This window comes from Centroberyx affinis, unplaced genomic scaffold (assembly GCF_046629955.1).
Source record: "Centroberyx affinis isolate AG114_WGS23_722 - 3 ecotype Tasmania unplaced genomic scaffold, CSIRO-AGI_Caff_v1 ptg001796l_1, whole genome shotgun sequence".
Classification (NCBI taxonomy): domain Eukaryota; kingdom Metazoa; phylum Chordata; class Actinopteri; order Beryciformes; family Berycidae; genus Centroberyx; species Centroberyx affinis.
In genome coordinates, this window is record NW_027280186.1 from 222,197 (window position 1) to 246,394 (window position 24,198).

Sequence of the window (24,198 nt, forward strand, 5' to 3'; positions counted from 1 at the left end):
GCCGGTTGCAACTGTACCCCAACACTGTGGAAATGTCCCAGTTTGACTTGTGCCACCTTTTAGATGATATGAAGCCTGTTGCAGTGCAAACCAATGATGGAACATGGACATCTACTTTCCTCTCTGACGCCTTGCATATCATTTGTCTGCAAGCAGTTAATTTTCACTCATCTGTTCACCAAGGAAAGACAAAAACGAAGGAAACTTGTACTTTTTTCCCTTTCTCTTCATTGGAAATCAGACTTGCTCCTCTGCTGGCGCTCCACCCAGGCTTTGTCACAGGTGGTACATGAACTGAACGCTGATTTCCATCACTGTAAATGTAAAACACTTTGTCCAAGAAATTGTCTTTTTCCTTTTGAACCATACGCACACTCCCAACTTGCCACTGAAAATAATCAGCAAAGATTTTTTTTTTTTATGTTTTTGTTTTCTTTTGTATGCCATAAGTAATCTGAATACGACACCGGACGAGATTGTGTTTTGATGATTTTTAAGTGCAATATATTTATTTGGCTCTCTGGAAATAATGTGTAATGTACTATGCCGCATTTAAAAATAGTTATTTGTAAACCTTGAGAAATATATATCACCACCCAAACACTTTGAGTTATTTTTTTCCACTGACTGACGTTATGTACACCTTTCTCTTACATGAATCAAAGATTGTCAGAAATAAATTAAATCATGAAAATCATTTAAGACCACAACTGATACAGATAATTTAATGTAGGCATCTGTGTAGCCCAACATTTCTGTCCACTGCATGTTACAGTTTGGCAGGTTGTTCAGATTCAGGTTTGTTTTTCAGCAGCAAAGAGCAAATTTTGATAGCAACTAGAAAACTACAGCCAGAGATATTTACTGCATGTCAGCTTAATCTGCATTTTTATAGAACTCCTTTTCTCTTGACTAAGAAAGGTTTCATTGAGCAGATACATTGAATTCTATATCTCCAGGTTGAGTGTTTATACAAGACAAAATACAGTAACAGAGAAGACCCAAACATCATTCACCTCTTACTAAAGCTTCTTCATGTTATAAACTAGCTTGCTGTCTCCATTCTTTCAATGAAAGAAGTAACACAAGCTAATCCTGTAGCGCCACCTAGTGGCCGGCCTTCTGACACACTGCTCACCTGTACAGTACATACAGAATACATACAGAAAGTCCACAGCTCCTACAAAATTTACATTTCAAATTTCCGTATTGTTTTTTCAGGCCTTAATGCAATTTGAAAGATATTTGTCCGTGTGGAATATAATGTGGCCGTAAACTAGGCAATATCACTCTACAGCTGAAGATTACTAATAATAAAAATAAATATCAGAATAACAGGAGCATTGGTTGGTCTACAACTATATAAAATCAGCAATTATGTGTATCAGGACTTAATAACAACATATTTCCATAGTTTTTTGTGCAAAAGTTGGACATTTCCAGACCTGCAGAGAATCCTGCATGTTTTGTCTTGAACAGTTTTATTTAGTCCACAGTCATCATCAGTGCCATCCATGATGCTATTCAGGACAGACTCAAGTAGGATCTTTACCTGAGGCTTATGAACGTCTCTTCACAGATAGTATAAGTATAGATTCTGTACAGTCCCACAGCACATTCATGACAAGCAACATCTGGCTAGCTACAAACAATTTCAAAATGCATTGTAAAAGTGCAAATACCAGCCATAATCCACATGAGAGAAGGTTTTGACCAAAAAGTCCTATCTTTTAGTAGATGGGATATGTAATTCAGTCGTATAAATCCAAACAGTAATGAGCTTTTTCCTCAGATGTTGACATGAGAAGTAAAAAATCAAGCAAACGATTGTGGGAGTTGTGTGAAACTTTGCAGCTAAGGTGTGAAGATTAATAGTGAAAGGAATACACCAAGTTTTTGAGACATTGGTCCGTTGGTCAACTTATCTATTAGTGATGAGAACATAGACACCAAAATCATTTCAGCTGCACACAGTCTCCCATCGCGGCCACTTTCACTTCCTATGGAAACAGGGAAAGTAGTCCCTGCTAGTTCAAAACAGTATGTTATTTTTGTATCATATTTTGTGTAAATTTTACCAGTCTCCAACATGAAACTACCAGACTTAAGCCCTATTTGGACAGGATTGATTTTCAGGAGAATGTGCATAAAGTAATCTGCAATGTTAATGGACAATTTGGATAGGATAAGAGATTTCTCTAATAAGTCTCCAAATAACAGAGATCAACAGAGAGTGTCTGCTGCATTTACATGATGTCATCACACCAAAAATGTACGTGCATCATCCGGAACCTCCGCAGGTGAAATTGTGCTCAAAAAATAAGACACAACATGGCTGCAAAGTGAAGAAGAGTCGACACTGGACGAGTTAAAATTTGGAGTCTGATTGCAACATCTTGATTGTTGTCATAATAAAATGATAAATTCCAGCGCAGTAAAATTACAGACATGCTCCGGTAATGACCATATTAACTAGGGATGCACCGATATGGAAATTTTGGGCCGATACCGATAGCCAATTTTTCAAACATCACAATCAGCCGATACCGATAGCCTGCCGATATTTCGTATTGACCCATTTGTGCCCTACCAAAATAATATATATTCTGCCTTTCATTATACTTTGCAATGAATATAGATTTAAGCATCAGCTTTTATTGTAACAACTTTCACATAACCAAAAAAGCCCTTTTTGAAACTGAACTAAATAAATAGAGGGCAAATGAACATATAGATTTAAGGAACATCTTTTACTGTAACATTCGTTCACATAACCAAAAATACCTTTTTTAATTAAAATAAACAAATAACATTCACGCTGATAGGCTGTCCTCCCATTCAAACTTGAACGTCTTTGGAACAGATTAGTGATGCAATATATGTTAATGAGTATCGGCCACTGCCATCGGTGGATTTAATATTGGCCGATGAGCCGATTGTAGTCAACAATGCAAAAATCGTCCATTTCTGATATTCAACCAATATATCTGTGCATCACTAATATTAACACATCTACTCCTGTAAAATAAGCCTGTCAGAACAGGGCTTTAGCCAGATATCATTGAAGATTACTTACCATTTAGCTTTAGATCTGCTATAAGTTCTTATTTTCTGTTTTGAGATAAGGGTTCTCATCACTTAACAAGCAAGTTGACCAATGGGCCAATTCGCCAAACTTGGTGTATGCCTTTAAGGTTAAATTTTCACAGCAATGGAACTTTTACTTCATTTGATTAAGCAATTAAGTTCATCTTTGCTAGACATGATTTGTAGTAAATCATTTTCTCAATGGCTATACACCATGATGAAGTTTGATAGTCCACAGGTATAGAAGAGAGAAGTCACTGAAAGAAGTTCTGGGTGGACACTTAACTTAGAGAGAGTCTGTAATCACCCTCAACAAACAAAAAATACAGTGGAGTGCTTGTGGATTGGACTGAAAACATCCACTCAGGATGAATTTGAGGGCTGGAGCCTGAGGTAATGTCCAAGATGAAATTTAGATGTAAAGTTTATTGAGGATCCTGAAGAGTTATTTTTCTAATGGAGCAAGGCACAGAGGAGACAAACCAGGACAAACTTGTACCATATTGGTGCCTGTCTGTGTCGTTAAAGAATAAACCTCGGGACTCACATAATAGACTGTTGGGTTCATACAGTAGGTGCTCAACCCAGTTTAATAGCACTGAGCAATTTTATATTATTTAGCCGTTTAAAAGACGTCTAGGATAATATTGGGCTATCCAGGGTTTAAAACTGAAAGTTTGGAAGATGTCTATGTCTTAGCTTAGTAAATATGGACTTCTCAGGTGCATATTTCTTGATATTTACAGCTGCTAATGCCTTGTGTAAATATTTAATACTGTATTTACGGTTTGGTCTAAAACTGGGCGAAGCATTGCCGTAAAGATCCTGGGCTGTATGGGAGCTAAAGCAGAGACTAGTGTTCAGTAGACAAGGATAAACTTGCTCCATCTTATCCTGTGTAAATTATTAATTCAAAGCCAAACTCTGAGTACCAGGCTGCTGCTCTCTATCAAAATCTATCTTGTGTCATTTTGTACTTTAGATCTAAAGGACCTGGGCCTGGAAACGCATGAAGTGTCTGAGAATGAGAGCACTGCAGGGTTTCACATTTACATTTTTGGCATTTAGCTGATGCTTTTATGAGTGCAACAGTAAAAAAAAAGACTTAAGTTCATAGATGACCAACATTACAAGCAACCAATAGCACTGTCCATGGATCCCTGGATGGGTCAAATGTCTGTTCAAATTCCTCACATGCTAATGACAGAAGAAAACCTCAGAGGAGAGTGATCAGCATCAAGATTATTTGCATATTGCACGGTCGGCGTTCCGTCGCCCTGACCCACATATTCACCGCACTCAAAAACACACCCAAATCTGCACTATTGACCGCAGTACATAAAAGTGCACACATGTAAACACACACGCACATACACTCGTCTATCACCAGAAGCATCACCCGCCACCGCAGACAAACCGACGGATCGATGGCTGGACGTTAGTCACCGTTTCACCAGGAAGAAGGCCCCACTTCTACCCTGATAAGAATCAGTTACATCCTTTGAAAATAAATAAATAAACAAATAAATAACATCCAGTGCGGCTCTGATTGGATTAAAGGGATAGGGGAAGGGCAGACAAGCCACCGTGAGGTATGGCCAAACAAATTGGAGCTAACAGTCGGGCCAGAGAGTCCATTTTGGGGCATCACGGGCATAATTTACACAGTGAGGAGCATGAGCTGAATCTAATGTCATTTCCATCAATTTTGCATTTTGGCCCTTTTTTCCTTCCCCGGGGCTTTTAGCGGTCATTTGAATTGTCTGGCGGAGGACAGCCGGCGTGCATTACAATGTCGGAGACGGCATTTAGCACGGCAGCAGAGTGAGAGGTTGTTCTTTATGGCGTGGTGACTGGCTGCGGTGCGGCAGTGTGTATCCATCGCCGGGCCATCTGCAAATGGCTAACAATATGCTAATAGGTGAAGGGCATGGAATGGCCCCAGACAAGCCATTTAATGGATGTTTTATCTGCAGGTCGAGAGTCTCATCCACCACAATCTCTCCTGACAAGACGTGCCAAGTCACATTTATTGATAAAACGCTTTTAACAAACAGGTCACAAAGTGCTTAAGGGAGGACAAAGGACACAAATGCAGGGGACAGTTTGTGGTGAAATGCGAAATCTGTTGCCAAACAATGGAAAACTTGTCTAAGAGGAAATGCACCTTGAAAGGGAAGTTGCATAAGATCACACAGGACTTCCTGACAGACCTGGATCCAACCAATTTCACTTTGGTACTTCTGGACACACGCGACAATTTTGCCAATGAGTTCCCGAGATTGTATTTGGTGCAACCAAATATAGTCTGGCATACGGGCCAATGCTGTGGTTTCCTAGTCTCTCGTCAGGAGCCACATCTGATATTCATGGGGCCCTGAGAGAGATTTGAAAGGAGCTTAGCATTTTTAGCAATGCCACAGGAAAGTCCATACTGCAAATCTGAGTTTAAATTAAATATCCCAAGTACACTCAAGGGATTTATTAGAAATAGATTTAATGTATGAAATTATATTCAGTAGAGGGCTACAGACTCTAAGCACTACCACTCGTCAGCAAATCTCAAATAGGACTTCTTGAATTGAAGCTCTAAGCCTTGCATGCAAAAAAAATAAAATAATATATTGTTCTGATATGGATGCAGTTAAGTTTGGGAACCAATTTAGTCACAGCTTATCCTAATGCATTTTAGGCAGCAGTGAGTAGGAGGATTACACTGGCCATATGACACAAGTCCAGTATACAGAGTAGCCTTCCATACACTGTCAGGCATAGGCTTGTTTCTTATGCATCTTTGTCCTTCTATTGCACTTCTATTGCACTTTATTTATCCTCTCTCTCATGTGTTTTTTTGCATGAATGACGTCAGCCTCGTGATCAAGAATTCCAGTGCATTTTTATGTAAATGGCAAATAAACTTGAGTACTTGTGTAACATAATATTGCCTCTGACAATCTTCTGAATATGCAAGCACTCCACGCATGAAACCTTGATTGCACGTGGCCGCTCAGGGCGCCTTTATCGAAAGCGGGTGCCACGGCGCATCGCCATCCCGTCCCTGTAGGTGTCAGACGTCTTCTCAGTCGATCTCTCCTCCTCCCAGTCTTTTATCTGCTTACCTAATAAACTCTGTCTCGCTGTCTATCTCCTCTCTCCTCCGTGGCAGGTGTCCAGCCCAACTGCTGCCTCTCCAGAGACAACGAGGCCTGATAGCAGGGAAACGGGAGAGAGCCGGCTGCATAACAAGGACTTATTATGATGATGAAATGTCCTACAAGGCCCCAAACACCATCTTAAAGAAATCTCTGCCTCTGATAAGGGGAGTCTAACCTTCGCCTGGAGCCGCGGGGAGAGGGAGGGGGGGGGGGGATCGTAACCTGATTGGATCGGCAGCTCGGAGGGGGCGCGCGTAACGAAATCAAATGGCCGTCAAGCCGCTGTCATGCATAATTAATTGGGCCTTCTACGACCAACTACACAAAAATCCATGGTCATTTGATTAGGGGGTTTTGGAGGACTCTCTGAAGTGCATCGCTGTCTGAGCCGCTTCCCCACTCACCTCTCTATCTGTGGGTCTAGTGGCAGGACGGCGTTGGCCTGCGCATGCAAAAGCGAGCGACGTGCCGCCACTGACTACTTGAACTTTAACGTCCGACTGGGCCAACATTTTCCACCTTTCACTGAGCCTCCTTTAAAGTCCCCATGAAATGAACTCCCATTACTTTTAATTACTGGCAAGCTCAAGCTGCACCAGTAGTTGTGAATATAAATTCCAACCAATAAAAACATCACAGATTTATGAGCAATCCACCCCTCCTATCAAATAAACCTGCCTTTCTCTCCCTGACTCATATTCCATTGGTTTAGACTTTTGAATAATCCCTCACTGCGTTATGTCCCGCCCCAACTTCCTGTTTCAACAGGAAATACATCAAATCAAGGAAGTAAAGATGCCGTTTCATGGGAAAAAACACAAGTACAATGTAATGTTAGTTAGATAGTGCGGGAATGTGAAGAATAATTTATAAATGTATGTGAAAAGTTCTGTTTTTTAATTGGCTAAGGTGATATTTTGCTGGTTTATGTTTCCTCAGAAAAACAAGTGACATAAACATAGAAACAATGATAGTCAGTAGACAGTGGAGGCACACACACACACACACACACACACACACAATAATACATGGGAGGGGATGGAATTATTTTTCTGTTACTTAATTTTTTCATTATAATTTGTTAATAATTTAATTGATGATTAATCTCTTGTTACATGCTTTGGCAATATTGTTTGTTTGTGAACTGTCATGCCAATAAAGCACCTTGAATTGAATAGTGCAAAACATCTGTAATGATTATAGCAACCACTCTGTTACCGTGCTACCATAATGTGTGTGAAGATTTTACTGAGAGTCACTGCAATCCAAAGACACTGATAACCTGTTAGTTTGTGAAGCAGAGTCGCAGCTTCAAATCCTGGCTGTGAAACTCTGGGCAGGCGAAGTGAATGAGACACGCTCTCCTCTACCACTTCTACTGCTGAGATGCCCTTGAGCAAGACACTTACCCACAAATTGGTACAATGGAGCTGCTCAACTGCAGTTAATGTCTGAAACTAAATAAGTTTGAAGCAGGGTGTTGCTGGAAAAGAGCCTTATGTCCTCAGCAAATAGTCTCTTGGTAAGTAAAGGTTTTGAAACAACACTAAGAAATTCATGATTTGACGATTTTGATTTTAATGTGATGTTGAACTTTGGTAGTACCTTGGGTTGTGTAGCTTCCTCCATGATATAACCCCAAAATTGGTGATTCTCTGTTATCTGTTGCTCCCATTCACTGCCGTTGTATGGAGGAACAGTCTGAAAATCACACTTCTAGCACATAAACAAACACAAACAAAGCAGATTCTGACAATATATTAAAAAAACTAGTCATTCTGCTGTCAATGTTTTAAGCAAATCTCTTTGTGTGTATAGTGTAACACCAAAATCACTGATAGCCTTTTCCAACCGGAGCAGTGTGTCATTCAATGTATACTGCACATTTATTTTACATAAAGAAATATGGTCATCAAACAGGGGAAGGACAAAACCTATTTATGGGAGTCCTATACAAGGAGGTTAAAATAAGCCCTACCTCTTCTCAACTCTCAGCCATTTAAACATCTGTGTGAATGCCGCCACCTGCAGGACATCAGGAGAACTACAGAATAAATCACAACAGGTAAAACAGCCCACAAGTCAAACCGCAACAAGGCTTTTATTCAAAAAAAGCGTATATTCAGGAATTAAAGATGCATATACTTACATGTGTAAATAGATAATGTTCAAATACACAAAAGGGAAAACAATGTGCTTCAGTCACTGCGATACCTATATGCACGTTGTGTGCATACATGACATTTATTATGGATGTGGTTTTTGATGGTTTGTTTTGAACACACGTCTCCCTCTCATTTTAGAGAGATAACTGTTTCGTTTTTTTTTGTTTTTTTATGTTCTGGGTCACATCCCTCATGTGGTAAAGTGTCAACACCATGACCTTATCATTGTTAAAAATGGAAGACAACTCCCTTTGGGGTCTTTCACTACCGTCACATCTGAATGACTTCACATGATCGATGAAAGATGGAAAAAAATAAAACTTCTGCTGCTGAAGCGTTAACTCCATTAACACGGCGTGGCATGGATTTCTTTTCTAAATGTTTGTTAATTTATTGAGCCACTCCCTCCAGAACACAGACAGACACACTGCATCTCCTCTAAAACGTCAGAGAAGCCCCTTGTAAATATACAGTAAGTCCGTTAGTTGGCAGCATGTGGAGGTTTGTAGCTGGGTGGCTGGGGCTGTACGGGGCCGACTGGGGTCACGGGGTCTCTGACAGACTGGTGGGGATATTGGAGACGGTTTTGGGGAGGGGAATTTGGGGAGGTAAGGGCAGAGGGGCGGGGTCTGTCTAGTTGGCAGGCTGGGGCCGTCCCTCCGGGATCAGCGAGGTGAAGAAGGTGCTGATGAAGGACCAGGCGGAGGTCAGGAAGCCCGGCTGGGGGAGCTCAGCGGCAGCGGCGGCGGCCTGGGCCTGGTCCTCCGGGCCTCCGCCTCCTTCCTCCCCGCTGTCCTCGTCCTCCATCCCCTCGTCCATCAGCCGCTCCTGGGACAGAGACGGGAATGGTTAGAGAGTGACAGGAAATAGGGGGAGGGGGGGGGGGCTGTAATGCTGTGTTCAGACAGGCAGCTCAAATCCAATTTTTTTGCATATCTGACACAAGTCAGATAATTTTTCTGAAAAAAGCAAAAACAACAGCAGCTCCATTGGACCACAACAAACTCACATGGAATCCAATATTTTCAGATCAGATCTAAGCTACATTCATGAAATGTGATTCAATCAAGTTGCAGTTCTGAAAATGCAACTCAAAATGCACCAGACCACTTAGACTGGATTCCAAGTGGGTTTTTTTTCCCCCTCACTCCTCATGCAGCGCGCATTTGATATCGCACACTGCACATGGAGGAGAGTGTGGCAGTGTGGCAACTACATGGCAGATGTCACTGACGTCTCGTGTGACCAATGCATTCTGTGCTGTGATTAGAAAATACCATCATAAAAACAGTCAGAATTAGCAATGGCGAAATTTACATTCTACTAGGTTGCGTGTAAACACAGAAAACACACCCTTAGTCAGCGTGCTCACACCTGTGATGTTACCATGACAACAACAAACGATAATACTGTCTAAACACACAGATCCCATCTGGTCACTTGAAAATTATAGTGTGAACAGCAGGCCTTACAAATCATATTTAGAGAAACAAAGCAGATGTACTTGCTGTATGTCTAAGAGAGCAAGGCGGAGTGAGAGAAGGAGACAAGCAAGATGTAGAAGCAGGACGGCTGAGTGGTTAGAGAAATGTTCTGTAACTGGAAAGATCACAGGTTTGGTCCCCGCAAGAGCCAGTGTGTCCCCGAAAGTGTGTGTCCCTCAGTATAAGATGGAAAGGAAGGAAAGATCGCGATAATGTGATCACTTCAAACCCAACTGTGGCTAAAGATACAGCCAGCCGACTGACCATTTCCTGTATGTCCTGGTGTCGCTCCGCCTCCTCCTGCGGAGCCCCGCCCCCTTCTCCTCCTCTGGGGTTCTGTTGTTCTGGCCTGAAGGGAAACCAGCCAGCCTGGTGACTGCAAGAGACACACACACACACACACACACACATATACATACGTCTCAACCATCAACCAATTCAGACTTGTGTTTCAAGCACTTATCTTCTAGAAAAAACAATCCAAACAGTAAACTGAGATACGTTTCAAAACTGAATTTCATGGACAAAAGTAACAATATGGTACTCTGCTTTTTAGAAGTCATCAGTGCCGGTTAAAGTACTGGTGTTTAAAACTGGCCTCAGCTGTAAATGCATGTACAATACAGTGCACTGAATATGATTATGGTATCACTATCAGTTGTGCTCGTCCCTTTCAATAGAGTAGAGATCCAAGCAAAGATGCAGGAATTGATGTCTTAGCAGCAGGTCAGATGATATCTCAATCATGATGTCAAGACCTTCAAACAGCAAAAGTCACTTTACTTTGACTACAACAACATCAGTTTTTTGACTTCTAAAAAACATCTACATCTACTACATGAAAGTTGCTACAATTAATGCACTAAGGCACAATTGTGATGGTTGGTTTCTTCTTTCTTAAAGACTTGACGTCCATGTAATCTCTCATGACAAATATTCAATACTCTGAACTAAAGAAGACACCAGCACACTGGGCTGATGCTCCCTTGGTGGTTTATTCAGCGTTATACAACAGTTAGTTTCAACAAGCAATCTCATTGGTCACAGACGCCTAACAACCGTGCTGATAATTTCCATAAAACACAGCTGGCCGTGCTTGATTGCTTTCTATGCAAATCTTTTATGGGGATTATTGCCATATCGTTTCAAACTCAGATGGACTTTTTCAGGCACACCTGCATCGTCCCATCCCTATTCACTATACACTACCTCATTGTTAATATTAGGGCCAACAACCAAAACTGTAATACTGATGAATGCAATTTATAAATTCTGAAATTTTCTGAAAAGAAAAGGTGTTTCCCTTAACAATCCCTGGACCATCAATTAAGCTGTATGTCTTAGAAAATCTTGCTGTACATGTAAAACGAGCGAATTTCATCCATTACTATTTCATTTTTTAAAAGTGAAGAAAAATCTGTGTAGCACGTATCTAAATGAATCATAATTTATATTGCATTATTCAGCAAAACAATTGCAACATGATGTATATTGTCAGTATGGAGCAGCTGTGTCTCAGACTCACAGGTAGACGAGCAGCATGGCGCCGACCACCATGACGAAGCGGCTGAAGGAGGAGTAGAAGTAGACGATGCTGAGCAGGACGCCGGCGCGCGACACCGTGTACAGCCAGTCCAGCCAGTCGCGGTTCAGCTCGTCCTCGTTCAGCACCGGCCCGCCCTGCGCGTTCATCTGGATGTTGGGGTTGGCCGGCTGGTTCTCCGGTAAGGGGTTGGGGGCGGGGTTAGGACCCAGCGGCGGCTGCACGGCTTCGTTTGGCTGGGCGGGCTGACGGGGCGAGGGGGAGGAGCTTGGAGGGGAGGGAGGGGCGGAGCTGGGAGGCTGAGAGGCGGCTACTGCTGCTTGACTGACAGAAGAGGAGGTGAGGAGAGGGAGAAAAGGAGGAGGGAATGGAAGATTAAAATATTTAGAAGAAAACACAGTTGATAACTCAACTTCAGTCGACAATCAGATAGGGGGAGGGAAAGGGACGAATAGCATCATGGAAGAGTCTGCAGGTTTTCATTCCAACCAAACACTACAACATCTTATTTCACACCTTCAAACAGAGAGGGAGGAACTAAATTATGAAATCAGCTGCTGTAGTGTTTGGTTGGAATGAAAACCTACAGACTCTTCCATGACACAGGACTGGACACCACTGACTAAGAAAATCGCAAGTTCATTTTCCCATTGTCAAATACAAAGTAATTTTAACTGCATGAATTTAACTGCATGAACTTTACCTGTTTTCAAATGTTATCTTTAGCTAGCCAAGTAATTGCAATCAGTAAATTCAATGTAATCAATTATATAATCAATCAAATTCACATTGGGCAAGGCAAGGCAAAGACAAGGCAAAATTTATTTATATAGCACATTTCATAAACAAGGCAAATTCAATGTGCTTCACATAAAACACATCATTTGTCTTTTAAAATGACAAAAAAGAAACAAAGAAAGATTAAAAAAACAGCCAAGTAAGGACAATACTAAAAAATAGTAATATTAGTATTAGTATAGTATAATGTTATATTGGGGAAGTAAAGCCTTTCTCACTGTTTGAATGGTAACATGAAGACCAGATGTAGCAATGAAAAGAAGATGCACTCCCCCAGATCAGAGCAGCACCTGCCTCAACCACCTGTTGACACGTCGCTTTCACTTACTATTGCATGTAGTATTGGCGAGCGTACATCTGCTGCCACCAAAGCATCTGCATGGGCATGTACATGGGGTGGGGGGGCACGTTGGCAGCCAGACCGCCTTGCAAAGGGACCTGGGCTCCATCCGGCCTGCGGGAGGAGAAATAAGTTTGCTATCACATGCATGTATTAACACAGTGCACACACAAAGCCACACAATGATAAACACTAGTCTTTTTTGTCCAACCAGGTTTCTATTATACATAACAAATGTATTCTAGAAGTTTATGCAAGAGCATTTGTTTCATCTATCTATTCTACTGTTGTCAGCTGCTTTGGATAAAAGTGTGGGCGAAATACCTAAAATGTGAATATAAGTGAATGGCATTTCCCAGTCGGTGCCGTCAGTGACTTACCACTGTGGGACACCAGCGGGGGCAGGGTTGTGAGGGTTGTACTGGGGGAAGCCGCCGCGATACCTCAGCCCGTCGTAACTTCCTGGGACGGAGGAAGGGGAAGAAGAAGAGGAAGAGGAAGCTGCCGGCTGACTGTCCTGATTTGGCGTGGTGGCAGGGGAGGTGGAGCCGGTGCTGTCCGAACTCTGAGGGACAAGATGTGAACACCAATCACAAGATGCCAGAGCACACTTGTGCTGCATTTCAAAATAAAGTGAACACTGAAAATGGCAAGCTTTCACGCTTAGTCAAACATTTATTTCAACATATATGCTATATAGTGGTTTTTATCCAAAGGGCTTTACAGTGCCATGAGTACAGAGATTTTTAGCATGAGTAGTCCTAGTAGGAATACAACCCCTAGTGTTAGAAAGATAAATAAAAACAGCTAAGTAAGTGTGCCATGCTCAGCCCATTGAGCTACAATGAGCAACAACCACAACCCACATCCAGCACAGCGCCCGACATTTTGACTCAAAGTCATCTTCAGGGTTTAGCGTGTGTTAACTGTTATCGCAAAAGCCCATGTGAAGCACTACATCAAACATGTGGAAGCCATCATGGTGAGCTGACTAATAAATGTTTGACAAAGCACAAGAAATTACTGTTTTCAGTGTGCGTTGTGTGTTGTACTGTCGTCTTACTGGGATTATAGCGCGTTTTCACGTCTTTGCTGCAAAGACTGCTGAATAAATATAAAACTATGAGTGAGAGGTAGTAGCACCTGTGATTGAAGATTTGCATGATTGCTAATAAACCATGTCATCTCCCACCAGCCTATTGGTGCAGATTACCTACAGTATATAGATGTCAAATCTCTATCTTGTTTCATGCATGCCACGTGAAGAAATGGAGGAAACGTTGCATTGAAATAAAGTACTGCAAGTATAGTGTGCAAAAATTCTTTATCTATTCACAGTGTTGATTTTTCTTATGCAACTATCACCTTTAAAAGGTGTGCAAAAGCCTTTTTTTCTACATATATAAAAACTATAAGATGAGCAAATAAACAGGCCTGAGAATGTAGCCTCAACTGACATGTCTGCATGTCTGCAAAGACCCTTTCAAAATACACAAACTATAGTCTAATACAACATTTGGTTTGCACAATATACAGAAAGGGGTGGTTCTGGATCACCAGAATTTGTTGTTGAGCGAAGGCGTAATTCAACAAAACATCTGTGATGGGAGATTCACAGCTCCTCTCACCCACAACCCCCTCCTTCCTCTAAGAATCAAGCCAGGTTTCTACGTAGGTGCTCACTGTAGTTATAAAGTACAACCAAATACCATAGAAGATACATGCAGAAACCAACGTTACTAGCCTATGGATGGGAAAGATCTTCTGGAAGCTCCTGAAAAGCCTCAGAGAGGCTCCATCGAGGCCCCAGAGAAGCCCAGGAAAAAACCTGTCAAAACCCCACTGTAGCCCAGGAGAAGCCCCATAGAGGAGCAGGTCATGAGTGTGGCGTGGTGTGTCTGTCTACTCACGCTGGAGCTGGAGTCGGAGGCAGCAGGGTTAGCCGTGGAGGAGCTACGAGGTGTGGGCGAGCCTGGGGGGCTCCGGGAGGCACACACCAGGTGCATCATGTGATATTCATCCTGCTGTGGGTCGACAAGGAGACGGTCAGGACGGGACGGTCAGGACGGGAGCAGGCGATATGGGAGGAGGAGGAGGAAGAGAAGGAGGAAGTGCAGCAACAGAACAGAGGGTGACAAAGCAAGAAAAAGAGAGAGAGAGAAAGAGAGAGAGAGATACAAAGAGGATTACTATGGAAAAGGCCAGAATTCAGACACAATGGCTACCCTTTGTTGCTAAACCGCATCAAAACAGCTATTGTTGCCCAGTCAGTCTCTTGCAGTTTCCCCACAGTTGCGCGTACACACACACACACACACACACACACACACACGGCCCTACAGCAAGCCCTTACCTTTCTAAGCACATCTCTGAGCTGCAGGTGGTCTTGGAGGAGCCTCCCTGAGTACACCAGCCGCTGGTCTTTGGACGACTTGAAAGGAAACAGAGTTACTGGCTCAGATTGAGAAGGTCCAACTGTCTCACCAAACTTACAGAACACACAAGACTTTTCTTACAGTGGGGCGGCTAAAGGTGCTAAATGTGGCATAGAGGTAGCTTTCCCTTCTAGAAAATATATAGTAAAAAAATCCATTGCAAATTTGGCATTACAAATTTAGCTACCCAACCCTAAAAGCTGCATTTCAAATACATGATCAAACATTTTCTACTAGGCCACAATGTCTCTGTTTTACAGCTGTGGAGGCTAAGAATTTGTTGCTAGATTTGATTTCAGACTTTACTGAGAGCATGTCGAGCGATGTACAAGCACCTTCTCTGTGCTTCACACTCCACCATGACGGAAGAATAAAAAACAGAAATTGTAAGCTGATCGCCTCTTCCTCCCTGACAAAACAAAGAAAATGCTTTATTTATGTGGTGCTGTGCTTGGTATTATAGAAAAGTATCTTGTTTCCTGTTTACAGCATAATCTGAATGTCATACAACCACAAAGACATAAGGCATTTTCTTTGTCAGGGAGGAAGAAAAACTGTTACGATCTCAGTTATGTTGTCATTCCTCCGACATGGAGGCCTGTCCCAGATAGCCAAATATCTCCAAACTTTCCATGACAGGCCTCTGCTGTGACCTGTTTTTTAACACCTTTTCTTTGCAAATTCCTGCTTTTCAGGCTGAGTAGACAAATGAACACTTGCAAATTTTATATTCAGTGGCCCAGCACTGGAAAGCAGAATATCCAATCTTTATGCATTGGGAAATGGAAGACTGCATGTTTATTCTTAAGATTGGGAAGGTACTCCCAGCTGGACCTTTAACTCAGACGCCTCTCCAGGTGAAATTACAGTCCATCCGTGAACATGAGCCTTAATTTTAGCACGGCATGTTTGCTGCTGTAGTTACACAGTATCGCTCCATGCTTTCACCTGTGGCCTTTAGTTTCACAAGACGGAATAAGGGGTAGACAAATCTGAAGAGGAGGGTTTTTTTCCCCCAATCTCTTGGTCAGGGTTATTATGTCCTGGACAAACTGCAAAGCCAGAATTTTTCATCAAGCCTAACCTTTAAACTCACAACCTCATAAATATAGAATTCAGCAATACTGAAACATCTCATTATGTTTCTCAGTTCATTTGTTCGTGAGGAGAACATTCTGGGAGTTCAAAATTGCAGCTAAAATGTGAAGATTTATACTTCAAATTAAATTTCCACAATAACAGAACTTTTACTTCCTTTTCTAAATTAGAGATTTCTCAATAAGAGCAGACTTGATTTTTAGGAAATTATTTTTACCAAACCATGTGTAAGTTTGATAGCGTCCAGGTGTGGAGGAGAGAAGACTCTCAACCTGACTGACCTGAATTTGGCTTTTGAAGCCCACGGCACTATGGCAATAAAAAGGAGAGGAAGCTGCACACTGCAGGAAGAAGGAGAATGACCACACCAAGGCTTAAGAGAGGAATTTAATACACAGGGTGCTGAGATGACAAAAAACAAACTAATGACAGTGTAAACCAAAATGTCTGTGTTCTCGCACCTTTTTGTTGTTGCTCTTTTTTGTCAACTCAGCACTCTATGCATTACCTTCTTCTGAATTTTACATTGTAAAAGCTTTGACGTTCTCCTATTTCCAATTGTGTGCAGGTTCCTCTCATCTGTCTATCTATGGCAAACCAACCTTTCCAGTTTTTAATGCTCTCTGTTACAGCACCACCCTGCTTCACATTCATACTGTTACGCATATTTGCACCTTGCTGGCAAATACCCAGCATAACCACCGGTGCAGCAACGGTGTACAACTATCCTGATGGTGGTAGCTGAGTGTGAGAGAGTGTTTTTCAGCCCCTTTGCCCACCCACGTTTGCCCAGCCAGGCTAGATTTAAATTGTCTTCACCTCCATCCCAACATCAAGTAGTCACAGACCAAGGCAGCAGAGAAAACCCCTGACAGTGCAAGCTACTCACCGGCTTGCTGGGATACACGTTAGAGATGTGGCTCTTCAACCTCTCCACGGTCCAGTTGAGGAAGCAGTTGATGGTCTGGTCGTCGTACTTCTGGTTGGGGGCCTTGATGACCAAGGTGACAGGACTGTCAACTGCCCCAGAGTCCATGGCTCATATTACTACAGGGGTGGGCTCTGAAGAACCTGAGCCCGGGAGGGCTTTGTGTCACAGCTCAGGGCTCACCTGAGGAGAAGACTCCCTCAGATCCTCTCCATTCTGACCTTTGCACTCCACTTAAACCAGTCCCTGCAATGGATGGGGGAGTTCCCCCGCTACAACACCAGTCTCATCGGTGGGTGAACTTGCTCAGAGTGCCCAACCACAATACATTAGTGGGGAATCCTCCTGTGGTCACGTTTCTTGTGTTGCTGGTGAAAAGAGAGGAAGAGATTTATTACAGGGCTGTGCTTGGAAGACTTTAAGGCTTCATACAGCCTAGCTACAGTGGGCACATAGGAAACCAATTTGTATAGAGGATAGTGGATTCCATTCCATGATTTTCACAATACAAAGAAAGATCAGATGAAGTTTGGTTATATACCAGTATGCTGATAAACTAACTTAACTAGACACATTTAAAAATTACCAGGATTTGGCTAGTGACTGGTGTTGTACTCCTACCCTGTTTGCATACATCAGCACTGTGCAGCAAAGCTGTGTGGTGACGGAGTAGACTTTCAGAATTACATTCATTTCTTCATTGTACAATACAACACAAACACAAAACTTAGTTTAACCAACATATTGTAAATATAATGTACTGCGGTGATTAGCTGGGAACAACGTACAAACATCTAACCAGAAACTAGACCCTTGACCCAAAATTCGGGTGGGTATGAGTTCACACTTCCTGACACCTGCCGTGTTGCGTCATGTTTACAGACAACTGTCACAACAACTAACTAAACATTACAAGTCAAGCTAACTCAGGGGCAAACGTTAGCTAGCCAACTAATGTTACCGTTTACCGATAGAAGCCTCGGTTTCACCAATGGACGGTTGACAAATAAACTCACACGTTAAGATAAGAAACCAAACCAAGCAGCTCAGTCCGGGTCACACTGCTTTTATTTTGAGCCTGGTCATATTGCCAGGTTAACGTTAGCTTGTTGGCTAACGTTAGCTTCGCAGGTGTCTAGGATTTCTGATGGACTAGCACACCGTTACCGTGGCGACAGTGCGCTCAACCATTTAACTCAATGAACTTCATCCAGTTTCACCCTCACATTATGCGTAATGTATTGGTACAGAGATGTTTCCAGTACCTGGTGACTCTTCTAGTAGCGTCGCCTCCTCGAACAGCTAGCCAGCCTGTTGTTGTAATGTCGGGCGTGAGAGCGGAAACTACGTCATCCAGTGTACATAACAGCTGATAAGAAGTCAGTGCCAGACATTTTTTCGCCTCTGGGAGCATATTTAACCGATTAACGTCTCGACTCTCTGATTTACAGAGCTATTTCAACAGCCGAGGGGCGTTACAGGGCGCAACGCCTTCATTTGCTATTTTGCGATATTAATAGAATCGTAATTGATAAAAAATAATAATCATAATCATAATAATAGTTAGCTACCTGTTATTCTTCCGCCGCGCAATATAGTTCTTGAACTGCGGTTGCTACGCGACACATGAATGCCGCCGTGAGTGGCGATTTTGGATTTGCGCATTGATACATTTATAAAGTTTACAGTATGACTATTTCGAACCTCCCTCGCGACTCTTTAATATAAAACTGACTCTTTAATATAAAACCACCTTGCTCGCGAATCATCAGAACTGACCGAAACTAACGTTATACGTTTCATGAGAGCTTTCGACCAGTTTCTGATTAATCGTTCCAGTTACCAGACAGAAGAGACAAAATTAAAATGCATTTTATTATTAAAGCAAACAAAATGTCCTTTGTCGAATTGAGAAAATATGATATTTGAACATTAACCCAGTGATTTAGTGGTGAACCACAAGTATAAACAGAAAAATCTTCAAATTATGCACTGTCCCTCAAAACACTCCATCTTCATATAACTTAGGCCTACATCAGTGTTACCATATTTACTATGAAGAGTAGTTTATGTCCAAAACACTTGAGTCAGTGATGTGAAAGCACTTTTCCAGAAATAGAGTTGTGTGTCAACTGATATTAGGCGGGTTTAGCTCCATATACTGAACAATTTTTACTCACATCAGTCAAGCAAATTATATTTTGTCTCATTTTACATAAACCTGTAGAACCATGAAAATGTATGAGTTATGAAAGGCAACTTTGGCATTCATTAACGAAAATGTATGGGTGTGTAAATGGAGATTCAGTTCACATAGGCCTAACTTTTAAATTAAAAAAAAAGTTTTTCCTGACCAGAAAGCTGCAGGACATTCAAGAGCCAAAACCACCTGAGCAGATTTTTGAAAACTTTTATTCATCCAGAAAAAGTCTGATACTGTTTCTCAGCAACGCCCTGCCACAGTTGGTGTGGAGGGAAAGGAGAATGAGTCCGATTCATTTTTCCAGTCCAGATTTCTGGATTCAAACCGGTGACCTTCCAATCACAAGGCAGCTTCTCTGACCTGGACCCCTAATTTCAGTTTTCAGAGCTAGAGTTTCAACTTCCTCAGTACTTCTTTGGTCAGCTGCTTGCTGTAGCGGTTGATCTTCCAGTGTCCAGGCATCCATCCCAGCAGGAAACGATGGAAGTCCGTCCAGGCGAACGCAAACATGTCCCTCCACTCCGTCTCCAGAGCAGCAAAATCCACCTCTTTCTTCACGGACGACTTCAGTTCAGTGAAATAGAAGTCCAGTAAGCCCGGCACCCTCTTCTCACACTCCCTCTCCTCCATGCAGCTTCCTAAAAAATAAATAACATCTTTCATCCCGCAGCCGCCGCCCACGTACTGGAAGTCCACGGCCGCCACATCCCGCCCGCTCCGGGAGAAGCAGAAGTTGGCTAGCTTGGCGTCTCCGTGCACGATGGTCTGGAAGCGGCATGCGTTCAGTATCCTGTCGATGTCGCCGGCGGCCGCTTTGAGCCGGGCGTCGTCCATGGCCTCCAGCTCGTCCGGCCGGGTCTCCAGGTGCCAGTAGGTGCCGACGGGCCACAGGCCGTCCGGCGCCGCGCCCAGGAAGAGGGCATGGAAGTGGGCAAGCCAGCTGAGGCAAGCCCGTATCTCTCTGTCCTTCACACTGGTCCTGCAAAGATAAAAAAAAAAAAAACAGCCTTATTTATCCGGCACAATTTAAATTTATTCTCCTGATCATCATGTCACACCCAGCTCCATGCCTTGAAACACCAGGAGAACATGGGGTGAGATGTTAGGGGGAAACATAGAAACATATAATTTAGACAGTGTTGAAAAGGAAAGTCTGGCCAGTACAGAGTGCCAGGACACTGTCCCACCTAGACTTGCTTTGAAAAGAAAGTTTCTAAAAAATGTCAAAAAAAAATTAAAATGAAGAGTTTTAAATCATTTTTCAATTCTATTAATGCAATATTTGTGCAGTGCAAGTGCTAAACAACCTGTAAAAATTCATTACATCTACAATAAAAAATATTTTAATAAAAAAGTTTCTAGAGTGTTTTCACTGTCTCAGTTCTGCTACAGCTCCCTAAGTCCAAGGGTGCCTTCCCATTGGTTCATTCATTCCTAATACCTTTAATCAACCCAAAAAACTGCATTTTGATTGTGCAGTTCACCCCATTGATTACCACTGATTGGCCCACATAGGCTGAGGGCCTAGCTGCCATGGGCTCCAGTAGCTTCAGCTTCACTGTAGAAGTGAAACAGCCTGTCAGGGTTGCACCATGTTGACAACAAACAAACAAATAAATATATATAATGAATAAAAAAATCTATATTTTCTTTCAACTGATTGGATTAGGATTGATTCAGATTGATGATAAGATTTTCTCTGACTTGCACCTTGATTTGCAGGCCGGGGATTCTGTACAGCAGCAGAATGTTTTGTTTAGGAGACTGTCCTGTCTGAAACACACTGATGAATAAACTACAGCCTCTGTTGGTATTGCAAGGCTCAAAACTGTCTGTGTAGATTCATTTCATTCATCCAGGTAGGAAGATATCCAAGAAAATGGAAACAAAATCCACTGGATTTAAAATGAAGAGCTGAAGATGAAAATGTCTTTAACTCTTCATTTGAAGTCCAGTGGATTTTGTTTCTATTTTCTTGGATAACACTAAAAATTAAGATTTCTTTTTTTTTTTAATTTACCATTACGTTTACTGTGCATCTACCTTCTCTGGTCGAAGCCAGCAGCATCCAGGTCCTCCAGGACGATCAGCATCTCGTCTCCATAGGAACGGGCGGCCAGGCAGGCCGGCGTGCGGCAGCTCTGATTGGTGGAGTAGTTCTGGTACCAGTGCGTCTCCACCTGGTAGGACCTGACCTTCCGCCTGTGGGAGCGGTCTGTGTTCCAGCCTCCAGGATGCTCCGCCTCCTCTGGAAACCTGACGTGTTTGAGGACCACGGAGGGCCGGTCTCCGCCCTCCAGATGCAGCCGGACGATCTCCCCGTATCCGCTCCACAGCGTCTGGATCTGGGCTCCGACATGGAGGGAAGACGCTCCGCACGCCTGCAGGATCAGCTCCTGGTACTCCGGCTTCATTTCCAACGTCATCAGTTCCAATTCAGCTGAGGAACTGGAATTTGAAAAAACCTACAGGAAGCAGGATTGTAATTAAATATCATAAAAATGTTAAAGGTTCCTTACAGGTGGTATTTGATGCAACATGTAATCGTATTTATTTATATAGCACTTTTCAAAACAATGTTACAAAGTGCTTCACAAAACAAGATAAATAAATTGTCATAAACATAAGAATAAAAGTTGGAGTAAGCAAGAAGCTTAAAAATAAGAGCATTAGACAGGGATAAAAGGGAAAATAAAAGAATAAAAACAAGATATAAAATAGTAAAAGAGAAGGAATAAGAGCGATGCTAAGAAAATGCCTTTATAATACACACATTATCATTGAATGTTTTTGATTTGTTTAACTGTCTTTTATCTGATTCATAATGTTTGATTTACAATGTTTAGCGAGTCGAGACAAACTCTCTTAGAAGTGGAATTTCATGGTTAATGGTTTCCTGTCATTCCAGTTCAATTCACATTCTGTTTCCTTACAGCTGGGGGATATTCACATTCACACTCCGGGAACTGAACTGGAAGTTACCATGCAGTCTCTATTCAGTTCATGAATGGCTCCAGTCCTGCAGTGGATCATGTTTTAAAGTGGAAGCAGGGAAATGAAGTCATCCATGACAGTTTCATTATTCTCTACCATGGATCTGCCACACAGTTTGGCTTGTTGTTGTTGTTGTTGTTGTTGTTATTGTTGTTGGTTTCTGTTTCACTGTGTCTCCTACCTTACTCACACTTGATCATATGCATGTAGACTGGAAATAACTGATCAACTATATTTCTGTCTTTCTCTCTTTCACACACACAGACATGCAAAGGATACTTCCATGGAAAACAAGATGTAGGCCAATAAAACTGAATGCGAAGACTTTAAGCTTCACGTTTATATTTATAGCCCTGTTTCAAATATACAGAAAATACTTCAAACAGAAAGCATCTACTTTACCTTTTGAGTCGCAGAGATGTAAAATGCGACTCAGTGGAAAGGCAACGGGAAGTTTTCATGTGTGCAGGATCGTCTGTGGTGTTTAAAGCCACAGGCATGACGGACTGGAGTATCGCTGCCCCCTGCTGGACTGGAGGGCACACAGAGTTTTGGACTGAGCTGCCCCCTCTTAGCACTATATGCTGCATTTTCAGTTAATAGTTAGCATGATGTACTTAATGGGTTGCAAAGGCCTAGAATGATGTTGTGCAGTGATTTAGAAATGTACAGCCTCAGCTTACAGACACTGTTATTTGCATGGAAATTAAATGTATAAACGTACAATGTAATAAATGTACAACAAATATTTACTAAACCAGTTGTGTACAGTCACTGTATGGTTCAGCCTGATGATGAAACAGCCCCTCTATTGTGATAGATTGCCGTATTTTGTTTTACTGACTCCAGTTTAGTGTTAAGTTGTAAAATTTCTCTGTATGTAAGAAAGGAGTTTCTGAGTTCAGGGGTCGAATGCCATCAGTTTCATTTGAAAATCAAAGAGACAGAAATTATAATTTATACATAAAATAAAATGAAAAATAGTAGAATAATACACATAATTCTACACAGTAATGCCATTGGACAAAAGAAAGAAAGGGAAAAGATCCTAGAAATGAAGTGTGAAAAAACACAAAAAAATAAGTAGCCCTGCTCCCTACTCCATGACTCCAGCTGCCATCTCTGTGGGGATGCAAGGTAAGTCTGCTAACTCTATGATATTACATAAGTCTCCTCAGTCTACTGATATTCTTATTCATGACTGGAGAAGGGCCTTCTTTATTTTCAAAACACACTAGTAACACGCTGCAATATTGTTATGTGAAATACACCTGTTTTATCAGCCTGAATCACAAACTGGAGCTACAACAGAAGAGTGTCCCATCTCCTCTATTTGCCCAAATTAAATTTTGGTGTTGGACACTCACTTCTCTACCCACAGGAAGTGACAAATCAAAACTTCAGAGTGAAATCCAAATCCAAATCTCCTAAACAGCAGCAGAGAAAGCTGGGCTCACCAACGTTTCCTCTCTCGTCTCTTTGGTTTCCTTTGGTATAAAGCATCACAGACCGGCCGGGTTGGTAAACATGCAGACTTGTACAGGAGGAGATAAACAGTATTGTTGTTGATTAGTGTTGATTAGTGATGGGACGATATATTGAAATTCAATATATCACAATACAGAAATGTGACAATACGTATTGGGGTAGAAAAAGGAATTGTGATATTAACTACATTTTATTCTACTGTAGTATTCACAGATGAGGCGGCTTGACCATCACAATTTCACAAACTCACCATCGAAATTATATTTTTTGCACTTTGTAATGACATTTTAAAATTGTTGTTTACATTCTAGCAGCCAATGCCATCGCTAGAAAGATTTGTGGTTCAGAAATAAACATAATTCTGCACAGACAGTCAGACTTTGTTGTCACTACACTTTTATTTATTACATCGTATTGTAGTTGTATCGAATTGTGAACCCCATATGGCGTATTGAATCGTATCGTGAGATAAGCATATCG

General features: G+C 42.0%; 2 protein-coding genes across 2 annotated transcripts; both read right to left on the reverse strand.

Annotated features, from left to right (window-relative positions):
* Positions 1–7,922: 7,922 nt before the first annotated feature.
* On the reverse strand, positions 7,923–18,365 carry herpud2 (HERPUD family member 2). The gene is made up of 9 exons (XM_071529501.1): positions 18,299–18,365; positions 16,995–17,401; positions 14,926–15,003; positions 14,483–14,596; positions 12,953–13,137; positions 12,561–12,686; positions 11,417–11,758; positions 10,156–10,267; positions 7,923–9,235 (listed from the first exon to the last, which is right to left on the reverse strand). Exons 2-9 carry the CDS (start codon positions 17,139–17,141, stop codon positions 9,041–9,043), a joined length of 1,299 nt encoding a protein of 432 aa, XP_071385602.1. The 5' UTR covers positions 17,142–17,401; positions 18,299–18,365; the 3' UTR covers positions 7,923–9,040.
* Positions 18,366–19,012: 647 nt separating this feature from the next.
* On the reverse strand, positions 19,013–22,669 carry pkdc (protein kinase-like domain containing). The gene is made up of 3 exons (XM_071529511.1): positions 22,633–22,669; positions 21,280–21,701; positions 19,013–20,215 (listed from the first exon to the last, which is right to left on the reverse strand). Exons 2-3 carry the CDS (start codon positions 21,660–21,662, stop codon positions 19,624–19,626), a joined length of 975 nt encoding a protein of 324 aa, XP_071385612.1. The 5' UTR covers positions 21,663–21,701; positions 22,633–22,669; the 3' UTR covers positions 19,013–19,623.
* Between the last annotated feature and the right edge of the window lie 1,529 nt (positions 22,670–24,198).